Source organism: Zosterops lateralis (assembly GCF_965231275.1).
Source record: "Zosterops lateralis genome assembly, chromosome: Z".
Taxonomy (NCBI): domain Eukaryota; kingdom Metazoa; phylum Chordata; class Aves; order Passeriformes; family Zosteropidae; genus Zosterops; species Zosterops lateralis.
Window position 1 is genome coordinate 38,299,058 of NC_139800.1, and position 12,776 is coordinate 38,311,833.

General features: G+C 40.6%; 2 protein-coding genes across 3 annotated transcripts in view; both read right to left on the reverse strand.

Annotated features, from left to right (window-relative positions):
• Positions 1-1,200: 1,200 nt before the first annotated feature.
• ISCA1 (iron-sulfur cluster assembly 1) lies at positions 1,201-7,286 on the reverse strand. Of its 2 annotated transcripts, none has more exons than XM_083883492.1 (4): positions 7,242-7,286; positions 3,879-3,932; positions 2,073-2,178; positions 1,201-1,633 (listed from the first exon to the last, which is right to left on the reverse strand). In XM_083883492.1, exons 1-4 carry the CDS (start codon positions 7,269-7,271, stop codon positions 1,485-1,487), a joined length of 339 nt encoding a protein of 112 aa, XP_083739618.1. In that variant the 5' UTR covers positions 7,272-7,286; the 3' UTR covers positions 1,201-1,484. The 2 variants fall into 2 exon arrangements, with proteins under 2 accessions (XP_083739618.1, XP_083739617.1); XM_083883491.1 differs by lacking the exon at positions 7,242-7,286 and adding an exon at positions 6,002-6,143.
• A 2,403-nt stretch (positions 7,287-9,689) lies between these two features.
• Positions 9,690-12,776, reverse strand: part of TUT7 (terminal uridylyl transferase 7) — a 33,905-nt gene continuing 30,818 nt past the window's right edge. The window contains exons 27-29 of the mRNA XM_083883753.1: positions 12,549-12,625; positions 12,321-12,384; positions 9,690-10,705 (exon numbers count right to left, since the gene is read on the reverse strand). Of these exons, the coding sequence (XP_083739879.1) occupies positions 10,638-10,705; positions 12,321-12,384; positions 12,549-12,625 (209 nt within the window). The 3' untranslated portion in view covers positions 9,690-10,637. The remainder of the gene's footprint in view (positions 10,706-12,320; positions 12,385-12,548; positions 12,626-12,776) is intronic.

A 12,776-nucleotide genomic window follows, 5' to 3' on the forward strand; every position in this document is an offset into this window, starting at 1 on the left:
ACAGCCTTCATGCTCTCTGATCATTCCCATCTCAGCACTGGCAAGACTCCTGCTGTCCCCCTACTTTTTACTTGCACCATTTTCACCAGCTGCTCAAAACTGTTGCCCAAGCAGACATGTTACCTTCTTTTCTGCGCAAGTGAGCACTTGAGCTGCACAATGTAATCTCTGGATAACAATCAGGACATAAAAGGGTGGAAGAGTTCCTCTCTCATACCAGGTCTGGAGAAGGTCTGGAGAAACATTTACTTCTATCTCAGCACCAGTGAAGAACTGCTGAAGACTGTATAAGCTTTAAAGACACTTGTTTACAAAACCAAAATTCTGATTAAGTAAATTCTAAAGAAAAAATGGCCTCTTACAGTATTTTAATTACTGCCTAGATTAACTTAAAAGTAATATGAAATACTAAGGGTTTCTCTTATTAAAAATGCTTTTTCTCCTGTTACCAAGTTAACCTCAAGACAGGAGTTAAACAGAAGGGACCATAAACTTTGATGAAAAAATTCTGCTACCTAAAGAGTTATGAAAATGAGTTATGTCAAACTCTAACAAAATTAGTAGCATGCATGATTACAAAAAACAAAACAAACAAAAAAAACCCACCAGTAATGAGAAATCTGAGATTTGTCTCTTGATAAAAGTTTTCATAGATTTTGGTACACAGTACATTCTGTGAACATGGGGAATGAGAATGTGGAAGCAGTTTTACTACCTTTGCAAATTAATTGAGACAAGATAAAAAACTGAAATGTGAAAAACAAGGCCTCTGTATGACTTTTTAGCCCTCCAGTGCCCAGATACTTCATGCTTTGAAAAATGACCAAGTACAGCAGAGACTGTGCCTTCAACAAAGAAAGGAAAAGAATTAAAATTAGCCTAGCTCTCTTCGAAGCATTTCTAAAACAGGCACTACCATAGCCTACCACTATATTAATACATGAACAACGTTTTTATTTCCCTGAATTTAAGGGAAAATAAACCACCAGAAAATGCACTTGTAGAAAGATTAAAGCATTGGAAAACTACAAAGTAAGCAAGGATTGTGTGCTTGTATATATAAATCTTTATAAATACTCACATAGAAATGGTTGCAATATTTTGTTCATTGGTTTGTTTTCCCCAAATGAAAGCACAACACAATGTATTCTTTCAAATGGATTTCGAATGGGGAAGTATGAGTAGGATTGACAGAGAAAATAACAGAGGAAAAGAACAGTGAAATTTTATTTCCTTGGCAAGTGGAAGTACAGAGATGTTACTGCAGCACTTACTGTTCTTACCTTGTAGATTCAAACTCATCACACATTACAGCATAACTACATCAGTGGTGAAATTTAACAAACAGCTTATATTTTCAAACATTTATTTTTCTTAATAGTATCCCCACTTTATGCAGCCTACAAACCTGAAGAAAATGCATTTGCTTCTGAAAGTCATAATGGTAAGTGGTTTTGGCTGCTCAAAAAAGTAGTCCTGAGATTTCAGATGTTAAAGCTTTCTCCACAGCCACATGTTCCTTTGATGTTTGGATTATTGAAGACAAATTCACTGGACAATTTGTCTTCTACATAGTCCATTTCAGTTCCTAGAAGTGTCAGCTGTGCCTTCTTTTCAATAAACACTCTAACCCCTTGAAAAGAACAGAAAACCAGAAATTACATACAACAAAATCGTCATTCACTTTGAAATTCTCTTTTGACTGGTAACAAAAACAGAGGAAACTACATATAAAGACTTCCAAGACTACATCTTGGTTTACCAGGTCTAATGTGGGATACTTTCATCACTGTTTTCATTCTACCCATAGAAGTCTGGCAGAAGTCTGGAGCTGTTGCTTATGCGTGTGCAAAAATAATTACGCAAAGGGAAATAAGCTGTAGAACAGGGCAATGAATCTGACCTTGAGTACACAATTCCTATGCATTACAGACAGTAACCCATTTCATGCCCTTCCTAAAGTCTGTGAATCCAACAAGATGTACAGAACTTTGATAACATAGACTTCTCTCAAAATGACCAGGTTTAATCCTCCCACCACAGAAGCTTGTGCTGCTGTACCCGAAACTCACCATCTTGAACTACTTCTTCATCAGACTCTCCTTTAGATTTTGTATATTCTAATGTGTAAGAAAGTCCATTGCATCCCCTTGTACGAACGCCTACTTTCACACCTACCTAAAGAAAAAGAATCAACAAAAACCACCACTTCTGACTTAGTTTTTAAAACCTATTCAGACCATCAAGCTAAAAAGTATGCAGAACAATGAAATGCTGACATTTATTTTTCACCATTGCCTAAATGCAAAAGTGAATTACTGTAACAGATAAGAGGTAACTTTTTATTTTTTCTTTTATAAACCTGCTAAGGTAAAAAAAACCCATCTGATGCTTGCTGAAGTGAATCATGCCCTACAGTATGTTAAATTTTTGAAGTAATGAACCATTGGCACTCCTGTAGGAACCATGTCTCAAAAAACCCAGTCAAATTTCAAAGACAGGTATTTTTGTGGCTTCAAATTACTTTTGTGATCTGAGTTTACTCAGATGTTAATTCAGGTACTATGACAAGATTATAGACAGTGACATAATTTTCAAGCTGTGAGGCCAAAACAAGGACACTTACTAGATTATCACAGAACTGTTGTAATAACACCATCAGGAAACTTACTTTAAACCAAAATTCTGAAAAACATACTTTGATTTTTTATTACCTCTGTTGTCAGTCTCCCTTAAGAAGCAAACCCCTCCCTAAATCAAGTGTATGTATACGTGTACTGTTTTCACTGGCCTTAAAAGCCAATTTAGTCAACATTTGTAACATTCACAGCATTCAAGAAGACTGACAAAAAAAGAGCATCTGTGTAAGGAAAATATTGAGAAGAAGTTTTAACAAAGTAGAAAACTACTTGTGTGTAGGAATCTTTAAGAATTATCTATATCACCTTCTACACACCAGTGCTCCATAGCTGAAGAGGCAAATTTTATTATCTATGTCCATAGGTTGTGATAAAAATGTATCAAAATGTAACATTTTTTACCAAATGGGCTCTCAAGACAAAAACATCTGATTCTTTCACACTAAATATCTTTCTCTACAGGAAGCTACAAATTATATGTTGGAAAATGCATTTACAACAAGGACATGAGTGACCATATAAATTGTAGGCCCAGGGCTTCCTTAGGAAGGTTTAAAACATGAGAATAAATAAGTCTAGTTAGTTGCAGACATGCAGGAGGCAAAACAAACAATGGCCTTGGTTAATAAAAGAAATATTTTTCTTGAAACAATACTTACTGTAAAAAAAAAAAAAAAACCTAGTATTTGTTTTTACAATGGTTATAAAAGAAGACTGTGTGTGTTTTTCCCTCAAGAAGAAAAGATGACAAACTCATTATCTAGTGAAACACTACTTACTTAAAAAAAACATATTGTCTGGCAAATTTCCTAAGAATTAGATTTTCTCCAATGCATATCAATATAATTTTACTATTGCATACTTCACAATGAGAATTCCTATAAGAACTTAAATAATAACAGCTGAAGAACTCTTTCCCTTTAAGATGTCATTACTATGCCATACTAAAGGGTTTAAAATGTACCTCAAAATATCTGGAGCTTAAAGTTTTTCCAGCTTTATTAATCTCAACAGTAACTGTACAGTGAAATGTCATTACAGTCAGTTGTTTCCTGCATTTCATTTTATAACAAAACAAAGCTGAATATATAAATAAGCTTATGCATTCCCCATCAAAAAAAGATATCAATGAACACCTCAGTGCTCAGTCCAAACTTCTAAGCTGGCCAGAAATGCTTTGCAGTCATGAGCTGTGCTAATACCTTAGCATACCCTACAGATGTCCCTGTCAACACTTACATGGTCAGGTTTATCTTTCAGGAGCTCTTTTATCTTCTGGACAGCAGAAGGGGTCTGAAAAACAAAAGCATACATATAAATTTGATTTTTTGTTTGTTAGCTTATTTGCAGTGGGTGCTTGCATGTATTGAAGCAGATGCCTGTAAGATACACACGGCTGTAAAACAGATGTCTGCTCAACCTAATTGACACAGAGCACACCACCTCTTCACCCCTCTCATCACACGCACTGTCAGCAAACAGGTACCTCAAGAATTCAACCCTAAATGCTTAACAATGGGGGTTTTGGCTATCAGAATATTAGAATACCTTGGGATGGAAGAGAACCTGAAAGATAATCTAGTTTCAACACCCCTGTCAAGGGCAGGGACAGTAGCCCAGCTGGTCAAGGCCTTATCCAAACTGGCTTTGAACACATCCAGAACTTCCCTGGGCAACCCATTCCATTCACCCTCCTCACGGTGATGAATTTCTTCCTAACACCTCATCTAAATCTCCCCCTTATCTTAACACTACCATTCCTGACCAAGAGTCCCTCTCCAGCTTCCCTCTAGGCCCCCTGCAAATACTGGAAGGGTGCCAAGAGGCCTCCAGACAACCATCTCTTCTTCAAGCTGGAGAGCCCCAACCTTATCCACCTGTCTTCATAAGGGAGGTGGCTGCAGTCCTTTAACCAACTTCGTGACCTCCTGTGGACTTATTCCATGTCCTTTTTACGCTGGAGGCCTCTGAGCCGGATGGAGTGTTCCAGGTGGGGTCTCACCAGAGCAGAGCAAAGGGGCAGAATCCCCTCCCTGGCTGCCCACGCTGCTTGGGATGCAGCCCAGGATACGACTGGCTTTCTGGGCTGCAAGTACACACTGCTGGGTCATGTCCGGCCTCTCATCAACCATCAGACCCAAGTCCTTCTTGAATCCATCCTCCACCTAACCTGTGGTGAGACTGGGATTGCCCTGACCCAGGACTGCCCTGACCCTATTTCACTTTGCTGAACTTCATGAAGTTTGTATCGGCCCATTCCTCAAGCCTGTCAAGATCCATGCTGTTTCTTTGCTGTTTTTTCGTCCCAAATCTCTACTGTAATTCATTCACGTAGCTCTGTTCTTGCATAAATTTTGTCACGCACCCATTACAGACCACTTAGATCTGTAATTTTGTGACACATCCATTAAAAATCACTTAGATATAGAGGGCTTATAGTCTACTTCTCTCTCTCCATTAACCTGAAGGGAGCCTGTGACTTAACAACTGATAAAATTCACCATTCATGCAGATCTAGTGGATGCAGAAACACAGGAACACAACGCAAATGTCGAAATTTCCATTACACCCCCACAAGTTTCTAAGACACAGAGAAAAGCATTAATAATGTGAAGTTTCTACTATGAGCTAAATTAAACATAAAAAGCAAATGGCAAGTAGACTTGCAGTAGAAAATCCTTTCTAATTACCGCTACCACTCTTCTTGTTAGACATCCACTACTGAGCAGGAATTACCTGCTCTGACAAACGACTGAGCTGTGTGTGTGCACTCATCTGCCCCTGTTCCTGCGGGGAACTGACTGTATTTTCTCTGCAGGGATCTCTCTTATAATCAGAGGCTGGAAAAGTCCTCCGAGATCATCGACCTATGACCAAACACCATGTTTTCAAGTTTGGCCTCTCTAGCACGGCCGCTAGTACAAAATGCACGCACTTTTATTATTAACAACAGCATTCAAAGCCTTCTTGGAAAGACCCTACACGTCAGCCTTCGTAGTTAACGCATTAACCTTTTCCCAGAAATGTTAACCAAGCACAGTTGTGCGGGGTGTGTGCGGCCAGGCCGCGCAGGGAGGCCCGCACGGGCCCGCCCGGGACGCCGCCCCCCGCAGACCCAGCGGCGAGCCCGGCGCTCCTCCCGGCGGGGCTGCCCGGAGCAGGAGGGGAGAGGAGCCCCCGCCGCCCGCCCGCCGCAGCCGCTCCGCCGGCGCTACCGACGGGCCCGGCCCGGCCCCGTGCCCGCCCCGCTGTCGCCAGGGGCCGCCTCCCTGCCCGGGCCGGAGGGGCCTGTGGCGCAGCTCCCGCACCCGCGAGATGCCGCGGTCTCCGCGTCCCGCCCGCCGCCCGCCCGCGGCACTGACCAGCGTGAGGGCGGCGCGGGTGGCCTGGATCCTGCGCTTGCTGACGGCGCGCACCGTGGCGCGCACCACGGAGGAGGCCATGGCCCGGCGCCCTCGGCCACGGGCAGTCCCGGCCGCACACGCCGTGACGCCACCGCGCACAGGCCGGGGCGGGGCGGCTCCACCCCCGGGAGCGGGAGCGGGAGCGGCCCCCTGAGGGCGGGCGGGCCGCGGGCTGCGCGCACAGATAAGCGCCGGGGCGGCCGGGGCGCTCTGCCCTTCAGCTGCCCTGCGGGAGGGAGGCCGCGGCAAAACAGCCGCCCGGGCGTCACGTGGGCAGGGGAGGTTCTTCTGAAACGCTTTAATGATTGATTAGTCCGTCAGCGCCCTTGAAAGTTCAAGTTAACGGGTTACGGAATAACAGTCTATTAATTTAGAATTTTAGGGGGTTGGAATGGAGCTAAAGATCATCTAGTCCCAACCCTTTTGCCGTGGGCAAGGGACACCTCCCACTAGACCAATTTGGTCACAGCCTTGTCCAGAACTTCCCTGGGCAGCCCATTCCAGTGCCTCACCTCCCTCACAGTAACAATTTCTTCCTAATACCTAATCTAAATCTCCCCCTTGTTTTATCACTACAGTTCCTGATGAAGGCTCCAGCTTCCCTCTAGGCCCCACGCAGATACTGGAAGGGTACCCTGAGATCTCCAGACAACCTTCTCTTCTCCAAGCTGAGAAACAACCTTCTCAACCTGCCTTCATAAGGGAGATGGCTGCGGTCCTTTTATCAACTTAGTGCAGAGGAGGCCACACACTTGAAGAGTTACATATCCTTCTTAAGCTGGAGGCCCCAAGCTGGATGCAGTGTTCCAAGTGCTAAGAGGCAAGCAGGGGGGCAGAATCCCCTCCCTGCTCCTGCTGCTTTGGATGCAGCCTCTAATTTTGACATGTTAAGGTTCGAGGATTGCTGGTGAGAGTAGCTGACTGCAAAAACATATTCAAAGCAATATATTAATTTAAAGCAACGTACTAAAGAGCTCTAATCCCTAACAAAAGTGAGCTCAAGGCAATCATTTGCCATTCACGGAACACTGTTCTAACCCCATAGTTGTCCCCACAGGAGCAAAGAGAAGTTGAGCCTGTCAACTGATTCCAGAAGTTACAATGGAGTCTTTCCTAACTTCTCGCCCTTCTGAATTCACTTTTGTTCTATTTTCTTAAGTTTAGATGGAACTTGAGTGGTTGTAGTAATATAGCTTACCCAGTGAGGGGTGGCTATCTCAGAATCCATGTGTCAGCCTGAGGAGAGTGATCTCACCACAGCTGCTGACTCAGCAACAGGACATCTTCCTTTATCTCCCTTGGTTTTCTGCTGCCGTGCAGCTTATCAGCCAGAAAAGATCACGAAGTTTAATCCTCTGCAAGAGCCTGGCTACAATGTACTCTACTCCACCCACCTTTAGCATGTATAGTGAATGGAAAGTCAGTATGCTAGCCACATTCCATCCAGAGAGTAGCAATCCTATTTTCCTCCATAATTTCCATACCATTATCTTTTTGCCCCAGGCATTTTCCCACACCAGGGAACAATGGAGGCCCATGAGTCTATAGTCTCCCACCTACAAAATACAGGCAAGAACGTGACTATTTATTGACCATCACACTGGAAAACATTTTTAAATAACAATGCATATGGCTATTTGATAGGAAGCTTTGGCGGCTCAGCAGGTAAAACCCATGTGTAAAGTGATTCCAGTTTGGACAAATCCCTGAGTGAAGTGCACAGGACCTGGAACCAGTGACTGCTATGATCCATCACAGACAATGCATTGTGTCTGCCCTCCCACTGACCAGGACCCTACCCTTTCCTCCAGGTTCATGATGGTCTGGGGCCGAGTGAGAGGATGGCCATGCAGTAGTCAGGGCCCAGCTGCTCTCCTTGATGCCTGCCTGGTGGAGAGACATTGTGGGAGTAGAGCTTGAAAGCTGCTGGATGAACTGAGCTGCCATTCCCCAACTCCTGGTGGCTGCAGCAACTTGACTTGCAAGAAACCCCAACAGCATTGGTACAGGGACACTCATGCCATTACTTTGAGTGAAGGCTATGCCAGAAATAAACAAGTACTCATTTTTCATTTCCACATTCCAGCATCTTTAAATATGCTAGATAATACTTTAAAATCACTGTTTATGAAGTCCAAGCACAAGAAACACATTTGGGTCTCATCACCTCACTTACTTCCCTGATTCTGGGCTTAGTAGTTCTGAAGAGGTTGGTAGTAAGATGCGTTATGTGTTTTTTACATACATAATTACACCACTGCTCTTTACTGAGGCACGGTACTACTACCTCAAATATAAAGACAGCAGGTGTATAAAGAAAGTTGCATTTTCTTTAGCTACAAAAAGTGTGTCTTTTCACACATAATTCATGTATATTGAGCATGCATCTCAACTAAACTACTCCTGCTTAGGGGCAGGGGGGTTTAATGCACTACTGGGCTGAAAGCTGAAGTCAGTACACCTGAAGGCGGAAAGCTTGTGTTAGCTACAAATGCAGCTAATACCCTTCATCATCATTCACACTCTATCATGCAGGCACAAAGAACTCTACTTTCCTCAGGATGCTTCCATTCATCACTTCTTAAGTCCCCTGTCTGCTGAATCAATCTCTGCATGGAATACTGATGGGCTAGGAAAATAGCCTTTTCTCAGAGAAGATAAATACAAAAATCAGTTTTAAAAATCTTACTAGTTCAAGTGAATAACAAGAAATATCAACAAGTTATCAATATGGAATAAAAAGTCAACAACTTTCCATGCTAGAAAACTCCCATTCTAAGCAGCTATTTCAAACCCTGGAAATTTACTAATGAAAATATTTTTTCTTATAAAAATGTGATGATGTTTATGTGATGTGTAATAAAAAAACTTCAGTAAAAATTTAACAGATGGGAAAGCAGTTTTAAATATAGCTATGAAACAAACCTCACCAGAACAATTACATTAGGGAGAATGGATGTGTGTGATCTAGTAGTTAAATAGCTAAATGACATTGACTTACCTGTTTAAGACAGTTAACTGTGTTGCAAACCTGAAAAAACGTCATCTTTCTCAATTTCTCAGTACTGATAACCTACTATTCGCAGCATAAAACATATTCCAACTTTGGGAACTCAGACATCAAAAGCATGTGAAATTCTTGTGAAATATGTTGACAGCACTTTTTTTAAATAAAAAAGGCAGCATAAAAAACCAACTGCATGTCCCTCCATATCATTCAAGGACAGAGTATGCATCTGGTTCAGGAGAGGTTTTACATACTTCACTCCCACCAGCAAAATTGGAAGTAATTCTGAAAAGAAAGCTAACTAAAGCACAAAGATAATATGCTTGAAAATGTGTTTAGGAAAGAACACAGAAGAAATTATTTGTGAAAGCAACACATCTAAAACTTCACAAATAGCTGGCTTCAGATGGGTGAAAACCAAAACAAGACTTAGAATGCTAGTTCCCTAAGACTCCTTTGGCAATTCTAGCTTTCAACTTCCATAAAAACAGATTGATAGAGATAAACAAATGAAACATGATGGGTCTAAATGCAGACAATTGTAGTAAGTTATCATCAATTATATATTTATGTCAGGAATATTGAAAACTACAACCTCAGGAAAAAATAGAGAAACTTAAGTCTGATTTTCACTTTTTTTTTTTTTTAATTTATTTCAGATTCATAAATAAACAGTGGTTTCAATTTTAACACATAACTAATTATTTTCTAAACAAGATAAGATGGTACATTACCACCTCTGGAAGGACTTCAAGTAAAGCTCAAGTTCCTGCTACTAATGAAGGTAAATTCTTGACTGGTTCAAGGATACTCTTCACATTCCATGAAAACGGACATGTATTTTTCTCCAGTTGCCAAATATAATACCTCTATTTCTTAAAGCATTTTTGTCTGTATCCCCAAGGCCTTGAAAAAAAAATTCTTAGCAGCAACAAAACAGGACTGACCTGTTACCTAGTCTTTTTTTCTTCTTGAACACGAGCACAGCAGTAAATGAACTCCCATAAAATCACAGAACAGAAAACAACCCCACAAAATCTCAGTGGCACTGCTTGTCCAGAGATTGTTTTACATATGATGACTAGTGTCTATGTTTTCAGTTCTCTGGAGAAATAAAAAAGAAAGCAGCAGTCTAAAAACATCTCAAACACTTACACAAGGATTCAGTAAACAATCAACATTAATAAAGATCATTTGCTCCTTCAAAATATTTATTTTTGAAGAAAATATAATTTATTTGGCTAGCACATAGTTTTAGTGCAGTTGAAAATGGTCAGGAGGAACAACAAAACCCTGAAAACAGTTCATTTATAGTTCCTGCCCTTTTCTAAATGCATTACCTAGTAAACAAATACAAAACATCATGGCTTTCTATGAAAATGCTCAAACAATCTATTAAAGAGCAGGGGTTTGTATTAAAATCCACAGTTGCTTGTACTAGCAATCTAGAAGAAAACACCCATATTTTCATTGAACTTAAGCTGAATGTTGTCTATGCTGCTGTCCTGTGAATTCATTTTTAGCCAAAGACATTTCTTTTAAGTAAATGATGGGCCTGTGTTGCAATTTATCAGTGCTTAATATCCCTCATGATTCTTGCTGGGTCCTCTTCTGTGAGGCTTTTCCCTGAGTCATGTATTTATTGGAAAGGCTGCCTAAATTGGAGGAAGAAAGCATTATGCTTTAAAGGTATTATTAAAAACAAACAAACCAACAAACAAACAAACAAACGACCTTAAAAGAAAAAAACCCAAAAAAACCCATAAACCAACTGATAAAAAAGAAAGAAGAAAATTACTGTCAAGTCAAACTATAATGAAAGGACATACACATCAACTTAAGATCATTACCTGCTGAAGGACAATGACAGTAGGAAATAATAAAATGCAAAATTGAAAACCAGCATTTTCTTGAACTAAACACCTAAAGACAAACCACTTTCTTACAAAATCCCCAAAGTTAGATTTGAAAAAGCCTTCCAGTGAAGACAAAAAAATCCAGGGTGTCTTCCCAACAAAACTGATAATTTAATTTGACATACTTACTTGCAGTCAAGTGTTTACAAACTTCAGAAAACTAATTAGGTCCCCCTCCAACTGCAGAGAGGTTAGTGTACTATAGACCCCTGCTGCTGAAAGGTTTGCAGAGTTGTACTAGAAATTCTAATTAAAACAAAAGGAGCAGTTCTTAAAAAATTTATTGTACTTGGTAATAAGTGTGTGATATTACTGTAAGAAAGCTACATTGTTAATCATGCATTTAAAGCAAAATATCTCTGATGCAGAAAGAGTACATAAAGGCCTTTATAATACAATTTCACTGCTACTTTTAAATGTAATTTTAACTTGTTTGCATTTTTGCCACTCAGACCAAGGATGTAGTGTGATAATCTTTCCTAAGTTAATCATGTATAATTCTAGACAATTACTGCAAGAAACAAGAAAGCATTCCGTGTTTTGTCCCTGAAGAAGCAGAGAACCCCATGTAAACTGAAAAAGGAAAGACTGATACAAATCCACCACATCCTGCTGCAAAATAAATCTACCAGAGTCAATGATATAAAGACACAGAATTGTTATGCCAAAGTTTTGCTTCCAAAACAAAAGTCATTCCAGATTAAAAAAAAATAGGTGGATCCAGCTTGTTAAAGCTGCCACTGTGGTCAGAAAATTAGCTAGAGGACTGGTGAAGAATTATACAATTACAGAAAATTTGGTTTAAAGGTCATTTAGTCCAACCCTCCTGCCATAGGCAGGGGCATCTTCAACTAGATCAGGTTGCTCAGAGCCCCATCCAACCTGACCTTGGATGTTTTCAGGGATGAGGAATCCACCACATCTCGGCAACCTGTGCTTCAACCATCCTCATTGTAAAAATCTTTCTTTAATCTAATGTAAATTGACCCGCTTTCAGTTTTAAACCATCACCCCTTACTACTGCATCAGTCCCTGCTAAAAAGTTTGTTCCCACCTTTCTTACAGGCCCCTTTTTACCCCTGAAAGGCCACAATAGTCTTCCCTGAAGCCTTCTTTTCTCTGGGCTGAACAACCTCAACCCTCTCAGCCTCTCCATTGGAGAGGTGCTCCAACCCTCTATCCATCATGGTGACCCTCCTCTGGACTGGCTCCAATTGTTCGATGTCCTTCCTGTGCCAGGACCCCAGAACTAGATACAGGTTTGGTCGTACCAGAGCACAACAGAATCCCCTCTCTCACCCTGCTGGCCAGGCTTTTATACATAGTTCATTAATTGAACTGAAGATATACAAACCTGACTGGGGACTCAAAAATACTCTTCCTTTTTGTTTCGTTTTTTCTTCATGCATAAGCACTCCCTATAAAAACATACATCAGTGAACCAATAAAACTGAAGTATTTAATTTCACAACATAAAAGGTTTTCCTTGAAATCTTAGGTAAAGCTTTTCTTAATTAATTTTTATGGACTTAAAAACATGTAAAAAATCAAAGATTAAACAAAAGAGACACTTGATATTTACCTGATTTAATCTACCAGCATGTTTGACAGCAGTGGGTAAAGAAGGGCACCTGCACGACACTTCTGATTTTGAACCATCTGAAAAAAATCATAAAAAGGAGTTGCTAATTGGAAACTAGTTTCAGTTATCATAAGACAGAACAATACAAAAGTATTTTCTATCTAGAATCAGAAAATGTAGAATGTAGGAGGACACTGTTATTTTCCTCAATTTTATAACATGGAAAAC

Excerpts from the sequence above, each read along its gene's own strand:
- ISCA1 (XM_083883491.1), bottom strand. The coding sequence starts at position 6,082 with ATGGCCTCCTCCGTGGTGCGCGCCACGGTGCGCGCCGTCAGCAAGCGC. Across the intron at positions 3,933-6,001 it reads CCCGCGCCGCCCTCACGCTG|ACCCCTTCTGCTGTCCAGAA; the intron begins GTCAGTGCCGCG and ends TTTGTTTTTCAG. Across the intron at positions 1,634-2,072 it reads TGAAGAAGTAGTTCAAGATG|GGGTTAGAGTGTTTATTGAA; the intron begins GTGAGTTTCGGG and ends GTTCTTTTCAAG.